Genomic DNA, 23,391 nt, shown 5'->3' on the forward strand with positions numbered 1-23,391 from the left:
TGGGCATGGGGCCCTCTGAGAGGCAGGGCCCAATTCAGGGGAATTGGTTGAACTGGCCTAAAGCTGGCCCTGCCTTTAAGAAGTTTAAGTGACTGGCATGTCTTTGCTTCCTCACTTTGTCAATGAGGAAGCAAAGACAAATAGTACTGACCTTACATGTGGTGTTCGTAAAGATGTAGAGGTTTTTTGGGGGGGAGGGGAAAGAGAAGTACTGACAGCATGCTAGACTTCCTTTATGGTGAATATTCACACACGATCAAAACATTTCATCACTACATCTTAACATCTCTCTACAATTATCAGTCACCCATAGCTGTCTTCAGCTGGCATCACAATCTTTAGATACTACAAGGCAGACAGATCATTAAGTTCTTAGAAACCTTTATACGTATCTTTTGTCTGCAGGACTTCAGAGGATAAGAAGTGAAAGTTTTGCTTGAGATATTCTCTTCCCCCCGCCCGGCCAGCTGCTTACAAGGAAAGGGCCCTCCATATCTCTAGGTGTCTAAACTCCATCCAGCTGGCAAGTGCAACCTTTGGATGCAAGATCTCTGTGGAACTCAAACACAGGAAAACAATAGCATGTGCAAACAGTTGAACTAACTCTAGCATACGCTGGCTGCTCGGAGCCAGTCTGGCTGACGTGGTAGCTTAAACACAGCTGCAAACTTTGCCTCCACCAGTGCTGCAACTGTGAAACTGTACAACTGCTAGCATTTGGGAGGGGGGAAGACTTAAATTCTCGGTCTATACAAGGCCCATGTGTAAGAACCAATTCTTGCCAGCAGTCTCTTGTCATTTTAGCATATTAAGTAGAGGAAGGCTTGGAAATATGGTGCAGCTGTCTGCATGTTAATACTTTGATCTAATCTGTTTAAATACAATGCATTCTTTAAAGACTCTTATGTTGACTAGAAAAAGCTATTTTTAATGGTACCTGTATCCATGCTGTGTGTTTGGAGTGGAATTTGCCTAACCAATAATGGACACTTACATTTTGGTTAGTGATGCTAACCCTTAAGTTTAATTGAAAAGTGATCTCGCCTGTGTCCATTTATTTTAGAACTGTAAAAAGTCACATTAAAGGAAGGAAGTTTTGCACACAGGTCTGAGCATGAAAAGTGACATTCTGCCAGTGTGTAAACATATCTCCTTGTCTGAGCAAAGGTTGACATTCAGATCAGCTAAAACATTCTCAGTGGAGTGAAAGATGAGTGCGCCTTCTCCATGCATGGAATCACTTGCATGGCTCTAAAAGGGTGGGGAAACTAAAATACTCTGTTCTTCTCAAGAATCTCAATTCCTAATCCCATGCTTTAAATTGGGGCTTCACTTGGGGCAAGGACTCCTGTTCTTGGTCAGCTCTTCTTACACAGCTGATGAAACAAGTGCAGTTAAATCCAGGCTGAGCAGTTTAAGGGGATAAAATAGGCCCTGGACTACTTTTCAAGCATCAGTTTATACATCAGCAGTTTAAGACAAAAAGCAAAGGTTTTGTGAGCTTAAGCAGCAAGGCCTCCTTTTTTCAGTGCTTTAATTCTCTAATTGTATTCATAGGAGGCATGTGGAGCCCCCCTTTAGGGAGGTTAGCCCCCAGCTCTGCCCCTTTTTTTTCTGCCCCAAGTACCCCCCATGTTGAGCCAAAGGAGCCCTGGACCAGCTAAAGCCACAAGCCCTCCCCACATTCTGCCCAGAGGAGCCCCAGGCTGGCCTCAGCCATGCTGTGCCTCCCCAGATCCCAAGCTGCCTCGGGTAAAAAACCTCTTGTCCCAAAGACACTTTTGATATGCCCCATGAAGGTTCCGAGGTGGCTGAGGAGGGCAGTATTTGTTACTTAGCTTCCTAGACTCAGGAGTCCAGGGACATTACTAATGAACCTCGTATGCTGCTTAGCACATAGTGCCTCCTCAGCTGCTCTGGAACCTTCATGGGGCATCATAAAGCAAACACTCCCTTCCTTCTCCCCCCACCCCCAAACCTTGCAGTGGGGTCCAGGGTAGCATGGGAAGGGAGGGAGGGCAGAGCCTCTCCTGGCCTATTATACCCATTGACCGTTATTGTACTGTTTTCTAAATCCAGCTGTGAGTAACTGTAGTCATGTCTAGGTGGGAATAGCATATCAGTGCAGTAGTGTCACTTACTGAAATCATACAGTGCTTGCTCGAGCATGTCTCAGGTGAGTTGCGCTGGCACTGAATTATGGTATTGAGATTGTACTAGTGTCTCAAATGCAAGTGAGAGCTACTGAGAGGTCCTCCTTCCTGTGCTGATTACCCTGTGTGCTGTTAAATGCCTACTGCTCTTGGGCATTGTGAGGCCTTCATACATAAACAAATGCAATGGACCTTATTGTGTCCTGTTAGTGTGGTTCTAGATTGGGTTAGACTCTTCCGGTTATGCCTGTGTTAGCTGCTATTTTTGGAAATAGGTTTTGACCAAATGCTCACATTGCCCACCCTCCTGGCACTCGGGCTGGGCTCCGTGCCGCCCGCCCACCCAGTGCTGGGGCTCAGCTGCCTGCATGCCTGGCGCTCCAGGCCTGGGGTGGGGGGCTGCACTGCCTACCAGCTCACCTGCTGTTCTGGGGCTCAGATTGGGGGCCGTGCTGCCCACCCAGCGCTCCAGGGATGGAGCAGGGGGGACACTCAGGCAGCTCGGGCCTGGTGGAGGGCAGGGTCCTCTAGGCTCTGGCAGGGGCGGGCCAACCAGGGGCTATCCTCCCCAAGCTCATGGTCCACCCACCACCCATGGCAGACGTGCTACCTAAGTAATGACCAGTGCAGCAGGACAAGGGCTACTTGCACTGTTGTGCTTTTTCCCCCTGTGATAGCTGTTGGACTGCCATCACGCAGACTAATGTAGTGGAGGCCTCCTTGCTCAGAACAAACCAACTCTAATCAGGAATGCACGGCTGCCTCTGGCGCTGGGTAGTGAGCAGCTGCATTCTTCCCCATTCCTATTCTTGCATCAGATTGTTCAAAGCAATACCATACATGCCAATCTCAGGCCTTCCCTTTGCACAAGTACCCACTTAACCTTATCTACACCCAAGCTCCTCCAACTTCTCCATTAAACCAAGGAGGTTACACAGCAGTAAGGTTTTAGAAATTAAGGGTGTTAGTCAGGAATTGCAGACTTGAGTGGACTGATCCCAACAAAACCCCATTAACTCTTGACTCCACCCTGCTGAATGTAGGGAGTATGTTACACAAGATTAAGTGGAAATATAGTGTCATTACAAGACCAGTCTATTGAGACGATCCTCAATCACTGAATTTTTCCAATGTTTTGTTTATAAAATACCTGTCTATGGCCCTATATGTAGAATGAGAATCTCTTCACACAATCATACATGCAAATAACTAATTTTACTAAGAGTTAATGCTAAGCAATAAAAATGAAAATAAGAGGTGCTTCAGAACAAGAATGATTAAAGTCTCTTATATTAAAGGGCCAGTAGATCACACCTGTGCAACCCCCTTGTTTTAAATTGGGTAGTAATGTCACTGTGGGCCTTCTTTGACCTCCAAAACCACAGTTACTGACACCAGAAAAGACCAAACATTGAGTCTTTCAGATTCAATACTGTGATTGCAGGGGTGGCTTTCAACATTGTTACTTAAGTGTCCTTAAATTTTGAACAGAAATCGAACACGATAAACACAGAATTTTACGCACACCCGCAATCCATTTATAGCACTAAACTTTACTTTCTTAAACTTACAGTGTAGCAAATTCCAGATTTAATAAAATCCTGGGATATGCAATACCAGGTCCATGGCTGTAATATATTATCCAGTCCCTAATATTAAAGCAATTTTTCTGGACAGGATAGAAGAGAATTTGCTCACTGGAACACAATCTTTCCTTTACAAAAAATATTCCAGTAGCGCGCACACTGCTCATGCCAGATAGGGCAAATGTGCATTAAATTCTAATATATTAGATGCCAACTGAACATACCCAGCTTTTTTCGCTTATAATCCAAATTTCTTCCCTCACAGGCAACAACTTTAAGACTCTAAATATTTCAGTTTTCAAACTTCAGCTGTTCTTTGACAGTAGCTTTTTCTTAGAGCAAGAAATCCCACTCCCATCCCCCTCTGCTTTCCAGTATCACAAGATGTTGCAGGGATTCTACTTAAACTTTCAAAAAACAAATTATTTTTCAGGCAGCAAGAGAACCTGGAAGATAAGCCCCAAAGAGGTGACTGTTTCCACATATGGACTATGTGGAAAATAATGTTATAATGGAAACAGGTTTTGTAACCTTAGTTCTAGTTGGCACGCCAGCACCTACTGTAATAAAATTCTTCCCCTTTTTCTGAAGCTTTCAGTGTAATTTGAAGAATGCAGAAGAGCATTTTGTAAGACAGCTGTGCTCCTAGAGCAGTGATCGCTTGTAATGCCTCAAATTACACCATGGCAGTACAAAGACAGCTAATGTGAGCAATAACCATTCACAAGCTGTCACTGCTCTGAAAACATTGTTGTTCCACAGTACTGACATACTGTGGTGATATGTGTATCTGAGCAGCTTGAACACCAGTGGATTTAGTCTCACGATACCTCTGCAGCAGGAAAATATTCCCATTTTACAGATGGGGAAACTTGAGGCATAGTGTGCCTATGGCAGGGCTGGAATCTGGACTTTAAGGGTCTCCTGAACCCTATCTCATTGCCCTAACCAAAAGACCATTGTTCCTCCATAGCTGCTTTCTCGTCACTCCCATGAGAGACTGACTACTTGGGTGACCATTGCAGAGAGAAACTTTTGGTTGAGGGAAGAAAGTAATGGCTGTGAACATAGACTTGTGCCTGACGATACTGGGGGAGGCACAATGTGAAGGGAGGGCCATGGGACTGCTCCACGTGTTGCCTCTGGGTGGCACCTTCTAGCCCCACCTCCCTGGGCCAGGGCAGCCAGTCCTGCCGGCTGCTGGGAGGCTGGGGCCACAGGACCAGGAGCATGTGCCTCTGGGCTGGGCTGGCCTCGGCCCGACTCACAGCATCAATGTCTCTGGAGTTCCTAAGCACTCATGGACACTGCAGCAGGGGGAGGGGCACAGGCAAGGCACCTGCCTCAAGCTGAACAGAGGGACCTTGCTCCCAGCGCCTTCCCCAGTGACGCTCCCGCCCTGGGCCTGGCCCAGGGTTGCTGCTGGGCCCCTCTGTCCTCCTCCTGCTGCACCTCTCTCCCCCTCCCCCAGCACTTCCAGCTCCCTGAGCCTGGATAGCCAGTCCGGGGCGGAGCCACTTCTCATGTTGGCTCACTGTGCTCGGTACCACTCGCTGAGAGGCGGTATCTAGGTTGACAGAAGAATTGTCTACAGTGGGGATTAGATTAGTTTAACCAGGTCATTCAGGGTGTGGAATTTTCATACCCCTGAGCTATGTAGTTGAGTTGTCCTAACATTTTAGTGTGGACCTGGCCTCTGTCAAAAACAGACCAATGTTCGTATGCTAAGGCCTCAATCCTGCATTGCAGGGTTAACATACTGCACAGTGAGGGCTATTTCTCTGTTCAGTTACACCAGTACCACCACCAGATATTTCAGCTCAGATTTGGGGAGGGGGGATTTTGTTATTAAATGGGAGACTTTTTTTCTATTTTATTTTAGACTGTAGCTGAAAAACTTTGCTCAAACTTTAAAACCCAATCCTGCCATAAGTCAGAAACCACTCTCTGAAAACTTCAGCCCAAGAAATCAGTGCTTTAGACAAGCAACTAAAAATGAGGCTAGGATGGAAACACTTAACTACAGTGTGATGCAGGCAGGCCATGTGCCAACTCTTGCCAAAGTTGTGGGCATTAGTGAAGAACTGACAAACTCATAGCTGGAGACCAGACCAGTTCACTTGTGTTAATGTTGCTCAATAGGAATTAGTCTTAAGAATGTGTTTAGACTCTAATTCATGCAGGAATTTACAAACAGTCTACAAATCTTATTCATGATTGTATTCCATGCTATAAGGAAATATGTAAGTTTTGCTTTGTAACTTTTTGAAAATGTCTGATCTGAACTTATGAACTCAGATGGGAAGTGTATGGGGTTGGGTTTTTTCCACCTTCCATCCAGAAGAAATAGCAAAATCAGATGGTCCATCAAGGAACAGCGCAATACGAAGGCTTACTTAATGGCCCCGTCACACCTTGGAAATGCTGTGTGCAAGGAAGCTCATTCTTTATGGACTTCAAAGCTGAATGAAGGCAATAAAACAAAGACATAGGAAAATTGTCCTTCTCTTTGCTGTTTGAACTGTCACAGGCCAGAGACCCCAAACTAAAGCCAGAAATCCCCAGAGGTCACCTCTTGGGTCTGCCTTGAAAGATACTTTTGAATTGACAGATTACTACAACTGTCACTCTTGGGAGTTAGATAGCAAACATAGTGAGTTGCATGCTTTAACCTGTAAAGATTTATAATTATGAAAAATAAATGTTTTGTTTAGATACCTGTAGCCAAACCTATAATAAGCTATTATCTTTGGTATAAGGTCTAGCATAGGTGCCAACTTCCCCTCTTTCCTGTGGGTGCTTGACCCCCCCCGTCCCTATTCCAACCCCGTCCCCCAAAGTCTCCGTCTCCTTCCCTGAGTGCGCCATGTTCCTGCTCCTCCCCCTCCCTCCGAGAGCTTGCTAATGCTGCCAAACAGCTGTTTGGCGGTGAGTGGGCAGGAAAGGCTGGGAGGTAGGTGGAGGAGTGGGAACATGGTGCACTCGGGGAGGAGGTTGGGTGGGGAGAGCTTGGCTGCCAGTGGATGCAGAGCACCCACTAATTTTTCCCCATGGATGCTCCAGCCCCAGAGCACCCATGGAGTTGGCGTCTATGAGATCTAGGGTACCAATTGATCTGGGGTAAGTGACTGGTCTCTTGGAACTAGAAGCAACCTGAATACGGCGTACATTTTTTGGTGTAAGTTACCATTTATAACTAAGTCCAGCTTGCCTGGGTGGCAAGATAGACTGGAAAGTATAAGGGGACTGTCTGTGACACCCTGGTAAGACTGTTGTAGTGATCCAGGAGTTCATGTTTGTTACTGGCTTAGTGAAATCTGATTATAGAACATACTTTCAGTTTGGTGCCTGTCCTCTTTTTGACCACCCAGAGGTGGGTACTCATGGTTGTGAGCCACTCCAGACAGCGTGACACACAGCAGTTGCTGTCACTAGATCAATTCACCCTGTTTGTTAGGAGTGCACTTCAGGTTACACAATTAATGTGTGGTGTATGGCTGCCAGAACCACAGTGCTTTGTTCATACCCATCTAGCAACCTTTACTCTGCCAGCAATACATCTGGCTCTCAGGGAATGCATCAACATCACATACTTCTTGTGTTAGCAAAAATGACCCAAGACGTCTCTTCTATTTACTAGAAAACTTCCAGAGGCTGGTTTACAAGTGGGTTTTTTGCTCTGAAGACCCAAAGAAGTTCTTCAAAACTGAAATGTAAAGCAGTGGGGGCGGGGGAAGTTCCATTGGCTGCTTGGGATTATAAAGCCAAGTGTGAGCCCTAAAGCATTTACCTTCACACCCACATGGTGGTGATTTAAATTGCAGACCCATTCACACTACTGAGTGCTTAAGTCTGACTGCCAATCACCTAGTGCTTTTCATCTGTAGACTATAGTGTTCTGCGAAGGTAGGTCAGCAGCCTTGTCCCCATTTTAATGACTGGAGCACAGAGGCAAAAGCTTTGCCTGCACCACAATTTTAACCACTGATATATCTGCACCAGTGCACACTTTTGTCAAACACTTCTTTACCCCAGCACAGCTTACTCTGGTTTGGCACGAGTTACATTGCCTTGGTGTAAACTGCTTTTCCTCTAGGGTTTTGCACCAGTAGAGCTACACGTGTCCGGCTTGTCAGGCCAGGCAACAAGCTAAAAGTAGAGATGGAAATGGAACTTGTATCTTGACGCTCTGCCCGGTTCCCCGTTTGCAGCCAGCAGCTGTTAGCCATTCTCATGGTTGCACACTGTGTGAGAGAAGTGTAATCGCAAAAAGGAAGCAAACTGCCACTTGCCTCTCATTGCTACTAGAACAGGTGCTTTGCACACCCAGTCTGCAAAGCTGTTGAGAAATGTCTTTCCTGTGCCTATTATCTCATAACACTCCTTAGTAGTCACTATATCATCCTTCTACGTGTGGAAAAGAGAGTGCTTCCCCATGAGGTAGGAGTGTGAGAAGGCTTCAAGCATTGCTGCTTGTAGAAGCATTATTGGGATCAGGTTAGTCGAGAGCTGTGAATCAGAAGACTAAGTGACTTCTTGAATCATCCAGGCTATTATCCCCACTCATGCAGGATTATTCCCTACTGGACAAAACCTGCTTTGCTGGTCCCTCTATTGTCAGGAAGCATTTCCTGATATTTATTCTAAATTTCCCTATTTCTTTAAAAAGAAAAAGAAAATTCCCCTTCATCCCTGTTAACAATTTGTAGATAGTTGGTTTATCAAGGGTGTGTTTCTGCACATCGCTGTACCCCAATCTTCTTGTTTTCCCCCAACTTGATACAGTGACAAAAATGACTATTTTGGAAGCCCAATATGACATGAAAAAGGGGCAGGTACTTAGCTCTTTTGAAAATTAGGCACTTTAGTCTGTCTTGCATCAGACACTTAAGCACTGAACATTTGTGAAAACACAGGCCTATACTCTGTAGTATCCATTCTCAACCAGAGCAAGTGAGATTTATTTTTTTTAATACTCTCTGCTAAAATAGGGTATAACAACAGTGGCTATGTCATCCTTTGTTTTTAATAATTTTGAAATTCTGTCAAAAAAGCAAAAACTTTCCAGTCAAGACTTATGCTCTATCAACCCATACTACCTAAATATACTCATGGTGTTTGTTATAGCTATTTAGACTTTTTTCCCCCCTTAATATGTCAGCTTCTTAAGGTTGGAAGTTTCTGATAAGATAGTAATTGTTAGGATCATGCTCATTTTCTTTAAAACAGGTGCTGCATTTGTGTTCTGTTATTCACAGTTAGCCAGTCTCTGCAAAATCCTAGACAATTAACATTATTTGTTGTCTTCACTTTAAGACTCTTTTCTCTAACTGCAGGATGATGAAAGTCTCCAATACCTAACCCATGAGGAGAAGGATGTTCTCCTGTTTTTTGAAGAAACTATTGATTCTTTAGAAGATGACTTGGAAGAACAGGTCCTACATGACAGCAGTATCCACTGTCGCTCCCCAAGATCAATGGATGAAAATGCTTCCAGCCGTTCAGAATCTGAAGAGATTATTGACTTGGTGCAATCAACCCCTGAAAACAGTGATCACAAGTGTACTCCAAACAGAGAAGTAGCACCAGGTAAAGTGTGACAGCTTCTATTGTATGTACATTGAAGCAAATCTGTTACTCAGGATACAGAAGTTCTAAGACATACCTCTTGTTCTGCTTGTAAAAAGTATGATTCAACAAATTCAGATTTTTCACCATGGCCCTCCCTGTTGTAGGGGAAATTTTGTGTGCCATACCAACCAAGGTGATTCATGGAGTGCAACATGCAGGGTCCCGTGCCCCCCAGATTGCTTGGTCACATGGTGCAGCCTGGCCTTCCTTCCTGGGAGGCAGCTGAGCCAGCAGGAGAGACAGAGGCAGGAGAATCAGCTGGAAGCTGCAGGGCAGGGCCTCTGCTTTCCAGGAGGAGGGAGGGGCACACTATATATTCCAAGAGGGAGGGACTCCTTGAGGGGTGTGACTCGAGCTGTTCTAGTGTTGTGTCCTTCCCTGCCCCCAGCAGGCACAGGTTGTATCCGAGTACCACCCATGTGGCTTAGTAGCTCCACATTATTAGTTTCCTTAATTTAGTTGTTCGGGTGCTGAATTATGACTATTGTTCCTCTCTTGTGGCGCCACCCCTCCCCCCCAAAAACAAACAAAAAAAACCACACCAGGCCACTAACAAAATAAAAGTGTAATGAAGCTGCTTCAATGAGCAATAGGAGTGAAATGCATGACGATGACTGTAACAAGCATACTTGTTCATGCACCTGTTCCTTTATTCACCTCTAGCCCACACTTCAGTGGACAGCCATCTTGTAAACCGATGGTAGTGGAGCCACCGTGAGGGCTTAGAGGAATGTGGTGGGGTTTGGTCAGTGAAGCCACGTGGGTAGGTGGTGCCCATGGAGCGTAGTCTTCTGATCCCTGCACACAGCTAGTTTCTCCAGACTCTCTGCAGAAGAGGAGGACTTGCCCATTAGGAAATGCGCTACTTGGGTTTTAAACATGTTTCTTTCCCCTGTGGTCACAGTAACCAAGAAAGGGCACAAACGCAAGGAATAGAGGAGAAGGCTGCTGAAACACTGCACATACATCAGGCAGATATGAGAATAATGGATTAGCAGAAGGAAGGATGGTATTAAACACATCACAGTGTCTAAGCAGAGGCATTAGTTTGTTGCCGGAGGAGACATTAAGCTACTCAAGTTCCAACTTCTTATTCAAGTGAAAAGTTGGGGGCAAGGGGTGTTGTGGTGGGAGAGGCCGGTGCTAGTGAAAGGAAGCCTTCTGTTCTACTCTGTGCAGGGACCTAATGAGATTCCATTTGTTTAAGTGTCAGAGGCTGCCAGGAGAACAGATGATCTTAAGCCAGAGGACAATGAGTTGCCTGAGAAGATTCCACCTCCCGATGCTCCCCCAAGCCACCCTTCAGCTCCTCCATTGATGATCGATGAGAGAGTTCTTGCTCCGTGCCCTGTGCAGCACCCCAAGCTTCATCATGCAATCCCTACACCATTTATCTTGGCTCAGAAAATGTCCGAGAAGCAAGATGAGACAAGGACATGCTCTCCCACTTCCCCCAAGGAGGGGAAGCCCGAGGAGAGGAGAAAAGCCTCAGTGCACAATGGAGACTGTTTGCCAACCCTTAAGCACCCTCCGCTGCCTGCACCCAAATCCTACCGGTTTCCAAGTAATATCAACATAACCAATGCAGGTGGGAAGGAATTCAACCAAACTATCTCTAAGGCAGCAGTCAATGTGCAGGTGCGCAAGGCGCAGGTACTGGCCAACATGAACGGAGCAGCCTTTGGGACAGCTGAAATAGAAGAGAAGTGGCAGAAGAATGAGGTCTTGGTTCGCAGCAGAAGCTCCTCCTTAAGAGATCTAACTTCTGAGCAAACACGATACGACGCTCTGACGAAACTAGGACTGGCGAAGGGAAGGCCAAGTCTAGTCCAAAAATATTGTGCCCCAAACACACAGAAGATACAGGACTTGCAGGAAGAACAGGGAGAGACTGTTCCTAATGGGTATCAGAATATCCGCGCGACCTTAAAATGCGATCCCAGCCCTTTCCTTCCTATGGGCAAGACCGTGAAGATCAAACCAGACACAGCTCTCACCAGGGACAAGGTTGCTCGACAGAACGTTGCCAAAAGCTTTTATGATCATGGGCAGCCTGACTTAAATCTGGAGATGAGAAAGAGGTCAGGCTCACTGCCTAGACCTTCGGGGTTTCGACCCCAGGGGATAACAGTACAGTTTTCCGGCCGAGGCTCAACGGAAGAAGCCAGGAAAGAGGCTCTTCGGAAACTGGGGCTGCTGAAAGAGACGATGTGAAAATCTGACAGGACTATCCTGACACCTGGGGGCAAGCGAATGGATTGGCTTTGTTTGGAGCAGTCAAACAGGAACAGGTTTAAAAGGCAACTGGGAGAACAGGGCGCAGTTCTCTGCTCCTGCAACCTCAGTAGGTACTAAATATTGTACGATCTCAGGGACTTGCTGTCTTCATACCAAGAGTGGCACCCCAGAGAGTCTGCAGTGGGTTCATCACTACATCCCAACAAATTACCCATCTGATGTTCAGTGACTTGTGTAGACACTTTCTTTCTAAAGTCCTGGCTGTAGCAGAGGGCATTGCATTAATGAAGTGTTCAGTGCAGTATTTTTTTTATTGTATGTAGATGACAAATCAAATGGAGGATTTTCCTTATGTTGTACCATTCTGAAGCCAAAAAAGAGGGTTCCCTGTGTGTGTGTGTGATATAACTGAAGTCTTTGACCTATCTCTCAAAATTCCATGACTTTTCTTTCCTATGATATTTTTATTACCCAGCTCTACCCTCATCGATACATAACAGGTGTTGGAATCTTCCTTCTCCTCACTCTGCCCAAAATCTCAGCTCAAGCTCTGTACAGAGGGTGGTTTCCCATTTGGCCTTCTCTTAGACATAGAGGCCCAGGCTTGGAGTGGGTAACTGAATTGTTCTGCCACTTAATTTGAATGTCACCTCTCCTCCTAAGCAGTTGCTTCTTGAGCATCTAGCGATTTACTGGGTGTACAGTGAAAGGCACGAGCTAGCTCTCAAGAATGCAGGCATTGTGTTCATAGTGTCCTCTGACAACCAAAGAGTAACTTTGACAATCAGGAAGCTAAACCTTTATATACCAGAAATGATGACCAGAGAAGCCATAGGAACAAGTTAACTTTGTACTCAGAGTCAGAGCCTTCCGTTCAATGTCTTTTATTTTAAATAAGAATTCAGTGGAGGAAATCTCATTGTTCCGAAACAGTAGTTCTACTCCACTGAGGAGCTGTGGCTCAGTACTGTTTTTATTAACTGACCACTTTTTTTTTCCTGAGTCTTTCCTGTGCTCATCCCTATAGTGTGTTGAGATCCCTAATAATTCCCAATTCAGAGAGAGACCTTTCTTGGCAAAAATCAGCCTATCCTGCTAATGCACCACCAAAGTTATAACCAGGATCCTTGTACATTGAACAGAATTAAAGGCACTTGTATTTACCAACACATGGAGACTTCCAAAACTCTGTCCAGTTGCCACTTTCCTGTGGCCAGCAGACAGAGTTTAAAGGCAGTATGAAAAGATTTATTTTTAAATGTTAGAAGGGATTTATGTCCCATATGGCAAAGTTACTCTTCCTAAACAAAATACCAGTAACTCATTTTCTCCTTCCATACGTATCCCAAAATACTTTAAGAATAGAAGCTAGTTTGGAATCTAATGACAAAGTATCTGACTCTATTTACTCATCTTTATTTTTGTACATTTGTAAGAGGCCCAAAACTTTTAATTTCTCTAAAGGGCAAGATAAACCCAGTCTCCCTCTGACACACACTTTTTTATGTAGCCTGCAGCATTTTTTCCTGTGTTTTTTGTTTTTTTTAAATGGCTGAGTTATAAATCTTGGAAAACAAGAGGAGTGGTTACAATAGAGACTAACACACCCTCTACTATAAAAGTTCTGACAACTGTGATAAATGTTTCTGTATTTCCTTGATAGAAAGTGTTGCCTAAAACTGAGTAGAATTTCTAAATGAAGCTTTTGTGACGGAAAATCTTTTCAGAATCGTTTACCTGCCTCATAAGTTATAAAATCCTTTTTTTAAAAATTTAGTATTTAATCAGTTTTTATAATTGTATTTGTTGTGAAATCTGACTAGTTTTATTATTTAAATGAGGGATTATTTCTTCACACTTTTTTAATACTTTGATTTGAAAGATCATGTTCCCTGTTGTAACAGATGTATGTAAGTAATTTTGAAATAGTCAAGCAAAGCTAAGGCATGTGCTTAGTTCCATATATGACTAGATCCACTGAAGCAAATGACTAGTTACGTGCTGAAAGTTCAGCACATATTTTAGGTGCTTTGCAGGATCTGAGAATCTGGTCCCAATTCAGGACGATGTTTAAGCATGTGCTTGATACTTAAATAAGTGCTTAAGTGCTGTCCTGAATATGAGCCTAAGTGAGGGTAATGCATTAAACCTATAATCTTAACCATTTTTTATTTCAAATACTTATTTTTCTACAAGCAAATCAAATTTTAAGTGTTCCACAGTGTTTATGCATCAAACTTTTGAATCCTAGTAAAGAAACACTACAAATGCCAAACCTGTATAAACTATCTATCTTCACATTTTATCACATTTCTCTCAACAACAAGTACTGATCTTGTGCTTAAATTTTTTTTACAGGTGAGATCACCCTCTTAACAATTTAAAAAAGCATTTTGTTTTATCCAAGTATTTCTCTGAGTGAAGCTGAATTGCAGTAGATTAGTAAAATCATAACATTTAAAAGTGAATAAGGTTTTCAATATCTTGAAGGTATAAGAGATCCCCAAATCTTGTTACCTTGTCCTTTCATTCTTCAATTAGGATTGAATCCTCAGCTGGTGTGAATTGGCATAATTCTAAAAATATACCAGCTGAGGGTGTGTGGGCCAGTGTATTTATTTTGGTATGCTGACATACCCCTTACCCCGTTGATGATAAAACCTCTCCAGTGTGCCTAAATCTGTAGAAAGTAAAGCCATGTACTATATGTGAAGTTGTTATAGCTGCTAATGAAATAACTTGTATCTTAATGCAAACTATCTTGTGTATCATGTTACTGTGTATGTAAATGTTGGGGTTTTATTTTAAGGTGGTAGTTTGTCTTACATAAATATCTGTTCTGAAAACCATAATGAATCAGCTGATTAAACTAACTAGGATAAAACCCAATGACCAGCAGTGGATGGAAAGTGGATTTTTTTTCTTTCAAACTCTTCATCTAGCAGCACCTGACTCCTTTCTTTCTAAGATGAAATTACTGAGGCCATGTCTATCCTACAGGGGCTACAATGTCACAGCTCCAGCACTGCAGCTCTGCCACCTGTGCAGGAGGTGCATTCTAAAGCAATGGAAGGGGGTTTCTTTGTCACTGAAGCTAATCCGTCTCTCCATGTGGTGGTAGTTAGGTTGACAGAGGAATTCTTCTGTTGACTTAGCTGTAACTACCACAGGGGTAAGGAGCTAGGTTGATCTAAATTTTAAGTGCAGTGGGGGACACGTGGAGGGGCCTCCAGGATCATGTGCCCCCCAACCCCCAGATTTGCTGCTTGGCTTATACTGAGCATGGGGCTGAAGCCAGCTGCCCTCACTATGCCACCCCACAATCAGCAGGCACAGGTCATGTCCTTAAACTGCTGACATGAATTAAACCTTCCCTGTCTCATCCCAATTCTAGTACTCAGAGATCCACAAATGTAAAGAGAACAGTGCTGTGCATTCAAAATCTAGCATTCATTTCATAAGGAGATATTTGCATCCTTGCCTTTGGGATAATATCCTTTGGGACGGACCAGCACCCTCTGTGTATTGTAATGAGCAAGCAGAAGTCCTCGCCTTTTTCCCACCACTTTGCTATTGTAATAAACTGAACACCCCTCTTTAGGAAGTTATTTCCTGTATAAACTCGCAACATCTCCATTCTGCAGGGTTGTGCTGCCTGTATTGTAGGAAGCAAGCATAACCCTGGAGGCGTACGCCTAGAAGAGGGCATCTTCATTTTTCTCCTCATGCAGGACAGAGTTCCTGTACAGAAGATTTGTCCAGTAATATGCTCAGAGTTCTTCCTAGTTGCAGGTTGAGTGTGTTTTTTTTTTTCTTTTTAACTGCTTCTCTTCCCTTTCACTTGGATACTTGTATCTCGATTAAATGCAGGAATGAGAATTTTCTGATAGGAAAACCTTAAAGTTGTAGGTCCAGCCCAGGTTAGAGTCTCTGTGGTTGAATAAAAGGGTTAAACTCAACTTCTTAAAAAAATTAGGTTCTATTTGTGTTGTAGTTGAAAGCTGAAGCTTTTCATTTGAAATTGCTTTTCAGATTGATGCCATCGCCAAGAATGTCAAATATGGGTGCTTAAAGTGAGTCCCCCAACTCTGTTTAGATGCCTAAACCATTGTTTCATTTGCACATGTGCCATGTATCGGCCGCTCACAGAGGGTGACCGGACAGCAAGTGTGAAAAATCAGGACAGGAGTTGGGGGGTTAATAGAAGTCTATATAAGGAGAAGCCCCAAATATCAGGACTGTCCCTATAAAATCATGACATCTGGTCACCCTACACTCACATAAAAGCTTGTGGGAGCTGCTGGTTTACAGTACAACTGAAAATCAGGCCACTAACTTGGGTGCTTCAGTCTATGCAGAGTGGCTGACGCATTTATTTTGGCCTTGACATTTTAATTTTATGGTTATAGGGACCTATTGAAAATTGCAGGCTATGCACCAAGTGTCTGTCTTAAAGGGGCTAATCCTTCGGGCGTGTTCATGCTAGAAACACTACAGCAGCCCAGCTGTGTACTGTAGGCCCTCACTGCAGCGATGGAAGGCGTTCTTCTGGCACTGCAGTAAATCCACCTCTCCAAGAGGCAGTAGGGTAGTAGAAGAGTTCTTCCGTCAACCTCGCAGTCTCCACAGTGGCGCTTAGGTTGACTTAACTGTCTGTCAGGATGTGAGGTTTTTCAAACCCCTGAGCAAGAGAGCTAGGTTGACTTAAGTTTTAAGATGTAAACCTGGCCTTGCTTATGCTTTAAGGCCTGGTCTGCACACAGGTTTTGTACAAGTATAACTATTTTGGTTAGGGGTGGTTCTGCTCCCCACTTCCCCTTAAAGTTACACTGGTACAACCCCTAGAGTGGATGCAATTATTCTAGCTGCTGCTGCTGCTTCTTAAACGGGAATAACTATACTGCTATAAGCTTCCTTACAGTGGTACAACTTTTGTATGGCGACATGGCCTAAGTCCCCGTTTATGCTCCAGCAGCATAATGGGGGTTTATAGCTGCCATCAGTTTAACTCAGGCTATGTCTACACTAGAAACGCTACGGTGGCATGGATGCAGCTGTGAGATGTATTGTAACTGCTGTTTGGGTTCTAGTAGCTGATGGAGCATGAATGAAGGCATCATTTTTTCACAGTATACGGTCACTTTATGACCAGTTTAAATAAACTTTATTTTGCCCAAACCGTTAACACTTCTCTTGAACCGTTTTAAATCAGAACTTAATTTTCATGTTGAGTACTAGCCCATCTCAGTCTTAGGGTAAGAGAATTACGTCCCTTTCCCAGCACAGTTGTACTGTATCTAATTCACTATGGTCACAGGCTGTTGTCAACAGCACCAGCTCAGAATTCTGTGGGCACTGAAAGTTGAGAGAGATTCCTACCTTAATTTTCAGCTGAGTTTGTCGTCATAGCCTGACATTTCAGGTGAACAGATTAAATTTACTGTTATGAGCTGGATGAAATGTGTTGGGGTTGAGGGAAAACCTTGCTCAAATTGAGAGGTGAATATGTCCTTCATTTAAGAGTTAAATAGATGCACCCGCATGCTCAGGTGCCTGCACAGCCAGAGTCTAGTAGAAGTAGAGTCTGCCCAGAAACTAGGACCAAGTGGGCAGGGGCTTTCCATAGGGGAGTGTGGGGTGGTGTAAAAAAGAACAAACACACCCTGAGTAAGTGGAAGAGACGAAGGCCAAGCAGTAGCCTCTGAGCACAGTGTGACCCTGGGAAAGCTAGAGCAAGAGGCTTGGGCTGTTAGGGTATGTCTACACTACGGGATTATTCTGATTTTAAAAAACTGGTTTCTGTAAAAACAGATTGTATGAAGTCGAGTGCACGTGGCCACCCTAAGCACATTAATTCAGTGATGTGCGTCCATGTACCGAGGCTAGTGTCGATGTCCTGAGCATTGCACTGTGGGTAGCTATCCCATAGTTCCCGCAGTCTCCCTCGCCCATTGGAATGCTGGTTTGAGATCTCAGTACCTGATGGGGCAAAAAACATTGCCACTGGTGCTTCTGGGTACAGCCTCACCCTTCTCTCCGTGAAAGCAGCAGCAGCAGCAGCAGCCAACCGTTTCACACCTTTTTTTTTTTTTACTGGGTGAACTGTGCAGATGCCATTCCACGGCAAGCATGGACCCCGCTGAGCTCAAGACAGCAATCATGGACGTTTTAAACACCTCGTGCATTCTCGTGCAGTCAGTGCTGAACCAGGACCTGTAAAGCCAGGCAAGGAGGCGGCATCTACGGCAGAGCAGTGACGAGAGTGATGAGTACATGGACACAAAATTGTCAAACTGCAGGCCCCTGCGCTTTGGAGATCCTGCTAGTAATGGGGCAGATTCTAGCCATTGAATGCTGATTTTGGGCCCGGGAAACAAACACAGACTGGTGGGACCGCATAGTGTTGCATGTGTGGGACGATTCCCAGTGGCTGTGAAACTTTTGCATGCTTAAGGGCACTTTCATGGAATTTTGACTTGCTTTCCCTTGCCCTGAAGTGCCAGAATACAAAGATGAGAGCAGCCCTCCCAGTTGAGAAGCGAGTGGCAATAGCCTTCTGGAAGCTTGCAACGTCAGACAGCTACCGGTCAGTCGGGAATCAATTTGGAGTGGGCAAATCTACTGTGGGGGCTTCTGTGATGCAAGTAGCCAAAGCAATCACTAAGCTGCTGCTGTGAAAGGTTGTGAGTCTGGGAAATGTGCAGGTCATAGTGGATGGCTTTGCTGCAATGGGATTCCCTAACTGTGGGGGGGCAATAGATGGAACCCATATCCCTATCTTGGCACCGGAGCACCAGGGCACCCAGTACATAAACCGCAAGGGGTACTTTTCCATGGTGCTGCAAGCACTGGTGGATCACAAGGGACGTTTCACCAACATCCACGTGGGATGGCTGGGAAGGGTTCATGACGCTCGCATCTTCAAGAAAACTACTCTGTTTAAACGGCTGCAGCAAGGGAATTACTTCCCAGACCAGAAAATAACAGTTGGGGATGTTGAAATGCCTATAGTTATCCTGGGTGACCCAGCCTACCCCTTGATGCCATGGCTCATGAAGCCATACACAGGCAGCCTGGACAGTAGTCAGGAGCTGTTCAACTACACGCTGAGCAAGTGCAGAATGGTGGTAGAATGTGCATTGGCCGTTTAAAGGCGCGCTGGTGCACATTACTGACTTGCTCAGACCTCAGCCAAACCAATGTCTCCATCGTTATTGCTGCTTGCTGTGTGCTCCACAATCTCTGTGAGAGTAAGGGGGAGACTTTTATGGCGGGGTGGGAAGCTGAGGCAAATCACCTGGCTGCTGATTACGCACAGCCAGACACCAGCGTGTTTTAGAAGAGCACACCAGGAAGCAGTGCACATTAGAGAAGCTTTGAAAACCAGTTTCATCACTTGCCAGGGTACAGTGTGACTGTTGTGTTTTGTTTCTCCTTGATGAAACCCACCCCCCCCTTGATTGACTGACTCATTCCCTGTAAGCTTGCTTTCTAAGGAAATAAAGTCACTCTTGTCTAAAAATCATGTATTCTTTATTACTTAATTATAAAAAGAGGGAGAGAACTGACAAGGAAGCCTGGGTGGGGTTTGGGAGGAGGATAGTAGGGAAGGAAAAGGCCACTAAAAAAATTCCATAATAATGAGAGCCTTTTGGTTGGGCTGTCCACTGGGGTGGAGTGGGCGGGTGCACGAAGCCTCCCCCCCATGCGTTCTTACTCGTCTGGCGGGTGAGGAGGCTGAGGAACATGGTGAGGGGGGAGAATGGTTATACATGGGCTGTGGCGGCACTCTGTCATCCTGCTGCCGTTCTTGAAGCTCCACCATATGCCGGAGCATGTCAGTTTGATCACACAGCAGCCCCAGAGTTGCATCTTGCCACCGCTGATCTTCCTGCTGCCACCTCTCATCTCGAGCATTTCTCCTCTCATCTCGAGCGTCCCTCCAGTCCTCAGGTTGGTCCCTCCTGTCCTCACGGTCACTGGCATCTTTTCTGTACTTTGCTACCATGTCCTTCCACTCATTCAGATGAGCTCTTTCACTGCGGGTCACTTCCATGATTTCTGAAAACATTCTGTCTTTTTTTTTTTTCCGCTGCCTTATCTGAGATAGCCTTTGGGACGTAGTAAGGAGGCTTGAAAAATTTGCAGCTGCATGAGGGAGGGAAAAAAAGGAGAGAAGTATTTGAAAAGATACATTTTAGAGAACAATGATCATATTCTTTCATGGTGAACAACACTATTCACCTTAATGTGTTTTCACTACAATGTCGCATTTTGCATCTTAATATTGAGTGCCTGCGGCTTTGGTGTTACAGATCACAGACGCAGGTCCGGGCAGCAGAGTTCGGCTTGCATGTGGCCATGGTAAGCCATTGTCTTTAGTCTTCTGCAGCCTTCATCTATCCAGCGCCCTGCTTTCCCAAATACCAAGCAAAGCCGGTTGAGTGCTGCTTCTTTCCTGTTAACGTGCAGCAGCAGAAACCACCCCATGGCTGGTATCATGGAAAATCACTGCTAAACACCCCCCTTTTCCCCACCCCAACCGTGTGGCTGGTAGCAGGAAAGATCCCTGATAGCCAAATGCGGAAAAGCTCAGTGCTAATCGCGCCCCACTCCTTCACCCTGCTTGGCTACCTGCAGGGAAGGATTTCTTTTAAGCCACAGGCAAACAGCCCAGTAGGAATGGCCATCTCTGTCTCCTTACTTAAATTCCTGAATTTCAACCAGGTTACCATGAACAATATCACTCTCCTGAGAATAACACAGCGAGATAAAGAATGGATGTTGCTTGAATGCCAGCAATCACCAGGACCATACACAGCTAGGCTTTGTCATGCAATGATACCAGATTACTTGCTACATGCAGGGCGTGGTCAAGTGTCCTACCATGGAGGACGGAATAAAGCAGCGCTGCCTGGAAACCTTCTGCAGAGGCTTTTGGAGTACCTGCAAGAGAACTTCATGGAGATGTCCCTGGAGGATTTCCGCTCCATTCCCAGACATGTTAACAGACTTTTCCATTAACTGTACTGGCTGTGAATGCATCCCAAGTCCTCAGGGCAAATATAATGATTAAAAAATGCTTGCTTTTAAACCATGTCTTATATTTACAAGGTACACTTACCAAAAGTCCCTTCCATGGCTTCATTGACTGGGATAGTTGCTTGGGAGGGTAATTCCATCAGGGTGAGAAAAAGCTCCTGGCTGTTGGGGAGAACAGAGTGCTGTGTGCTCTCTGCAAACTCGTCCTTCTCATCTTCCCCATCTGCAGAATCCTCAGCCATGGCTGCGATTACCACCTGCACCTTGGAATCCACCGACAGGGGTGAGGTAGTGGTAGCGGACCCCCCTAGAATTGCATGTAGCTCAGCATAGAAGCGGCATGTTTTTGGCCCTGCCCTGGACTTTCCATTTGCTTCTTTGGTTTTCTGGTAGGCTTGTCTGAGCTCCTTAACTTTCACTGTACTGAGTCCCTGGTGTGGCCTCTGCAGCATGGTCTTGGAAATTTTTTCAAATGTTTTTTCATTTCGTCTTTTGGAACGGAGTTCTGTTAGCATAGAATCCTCTCCCCATACAGCGATCAGATCTAGTACCTCCTGTGCAGTCCATGCTGGAGCTCTTTTTTGATTCTCAGGAGACTGCATTGTTACCTGTGCTGATGCGCTCTGCGTGGTCAGCTGTGCTGGTGAGCTCTCCACGCTGGCCAAACAGGAAATGAAATTCAAAAGTTCACGGGGCTTTTCCTGTCTACCTGGCCAGTGCATCTGAATTCAGATGGCTTTCCAGAGCGGTCACAATGGTGCACTGTGGGATAGCTCCCGGAGGCCAATACAGTTGAATTGTGGCCATACTAACCCTAATCTGACATGGCAATACCGATTTCAGTGCTACTCCCCTTGTCAGGGAGGAGTACAGATATCAGTTTTAAGAGCCCTTTATATAGATATAAAGGGTTTTGTTGTGTGATAATAAGGTAGTAATTGGAGATATACAAATCTCCTAGAACTGGAAGGGACCTCGAAAGGTCACTAAGCCCAGCCTTCACTAGCAGGACCAATTTTTGCCCCAGATCCCTAAAGGGCCCCCTCAAGGATTGAGCTCACAACCCTGGGTTTAGCAGGCCAATGCTCAAACCACTGAGCTATCTCTCACCCTGTGTGGATGGGTGCAGCGTAAAATCAGTTTAATGCTGCTAAATTCAGTATAAACACGTAGTGTAGACCAGGCCTTAGTTTAAACTGTTTATTTTGTTCTTGGTTTCTCGTGTGTTCAAATGAGCAACACTTTAGAAAGTTGCCAACCCTCCAGGGTTGTCTTAGCATTTCCAGGAATTAAAGCTTAATCTTCAATTAAAGATTGTCATGTGACGAAACCTCCAGGAATCTAACACAAATCAGTGACCCTACTTCACTGGTGACCCTGCCAACAAGCTGGCATCCAAGTTATGCTGCATACCAGATTCCATCTATTTCTACTTCCAACTGAAATATTCCTCAGGCCCTGAAATTTGAGTAATTGCTTGGATCAGAAAGGGCAACAATACTGAGTATGTGCCATAAAAAAATCAAATCACATCAGCAGTTGTGCTACTTTTGTAATCCTATGTAAACTCTTCCCTCCTGTACCTTCCTAAAAGAGAAAGCTTAAAGAAAGAAATTAATTATCTTTGCTGCTTCTGAGCAAAGCAGTTACCAGGCCACGAGGAAAAAAATGACTTTTCATTTAAAGTAGAAAAATTCAATGGCGTGACAGATACTGAGAAAAGCAAACACAGCAACAATCTGTGGGACTGGCTTCCTCCCTCATCCGCAGCAGACAAACAGTAACGAAATTATGAGCTGGGCATTCAGCTGTTGCAACTAGCAGAGCCCCATTGCACTCCAGTGGACTTATGCTGCTTTATAATAACTGCCTAGGGTAATTTTTGAGCTCTACAATCTTTATATCAGTATGATCTAAATGATCTTTCTCACTGCACTGAGGCTGGCTTTCACCCCAGTCATCATTTCAAACACACCCTAGCATAGTAAGGAAATGCAGAGAGAGAGAGCAAGCAGTGCATTATAGCTGTAATAAGGATTGCAGCAGTGACATGTACTTGTGCTCCTACACTGTTCCATTTGGCTTATGTTGAATTCATAGTGTAAGCAACTCCAGACAAGGGCCTGCATTTTTTTGTGGGGTACCTTGAAGAGTCATGCACAGTGATGATATGGGATAATGGCACTATCTTGCACCCCTGTGGCCAATGGGAATTAAACTATTGCCTTGAATGAAAGGTGGCTTAGAGCCTCAATTAATGGAGGCAGTGAAGGATGGGGAACAACACAGGTGGTTATCAGACCCATTTTACCAAGCAGGGGCAGCGAGTTATATGAGCCTGTGAGGCCCAGGCTCTAGCAATATTCAGGGTATTGGGGCCCGGCTCCACCAATGTTTGGGACCAGGTCTCTCCCTCGGCCCGCCTGCTGCCTCTCATGCCTCCCCCTGGAGCATCTCTGCCTAGGCCCAGGGCAGTGTGTGGCTGCCCTGCCACTCCACGCTGCTCTCCCTCGTTGCTAGCACAAAAGGGAGCAGCTGAGGGAGGCATTTGAGTGGTGGGTCAGAGGAGTGAGTGAGTGACTGCAGCAGCTCAGGGAGCCCCAGGTGGCTGCTCAACCTGATTTGGGCTTTTTCTTTTGCTAGTTTCCCTTCCTTGTGGCTGTAGCCAGAGCACTCTGAGACACACACACCCCCACTTCCTCCTCTGTCCCTCCACCTACCGCTGAGCCAGCTTCTTTCCC

The 23,391-nt window shown here is 45.2% G+C and overlaps 1 protein-coding gene across 2 annotated transcripts in view; it reads left to right on the forward strand.

Annotated features, from left to right (window-relative positions):
* Nucleotides 1–14,504, forward strand: part of PROSER2 (proline and serine rich 2) — a 31,501-nt gene extending 16,997 nt beyond the window's left edge. For both annotated transcript variants that reach the window (XM_050936927.1, XM_050936926.1), the window contains exons 3-4: nucleotides 9,076–9,328; nucleotides 10,578–14,504. In XM_050936927.1, coding sequence (XP_050792884.1) covers nucleotides 9,076–9,328; nucleotides 10,578–11,584 — 1,260 coding nt within the window. In that variant the 3' untranslated portion in view covers nucleotides 11,585–14,504. The remainder of the gene's footprint in view (nucleotides 1–9,075; nucleotides 9,329–10,577) is intronic.
* Nucleotides 14,505–23,391: the final 8,887 nt, after the last annotated feature.

Source organism: Gopherus flavomarginatus, chromosome 1 (genome assembly GCF_025201925.1).
Source record: "Gopherus flavomarginatus isolate rGopFla2 chromosome 1, rGopFla2.mat.asm, whole genome shotgun sequence".
Taxonomy (NCBI): Eukaryota; Metazoa; Chordata; order Testudines; family Testudinidae; genus Gopherus; species Gopherus flavomarginatus.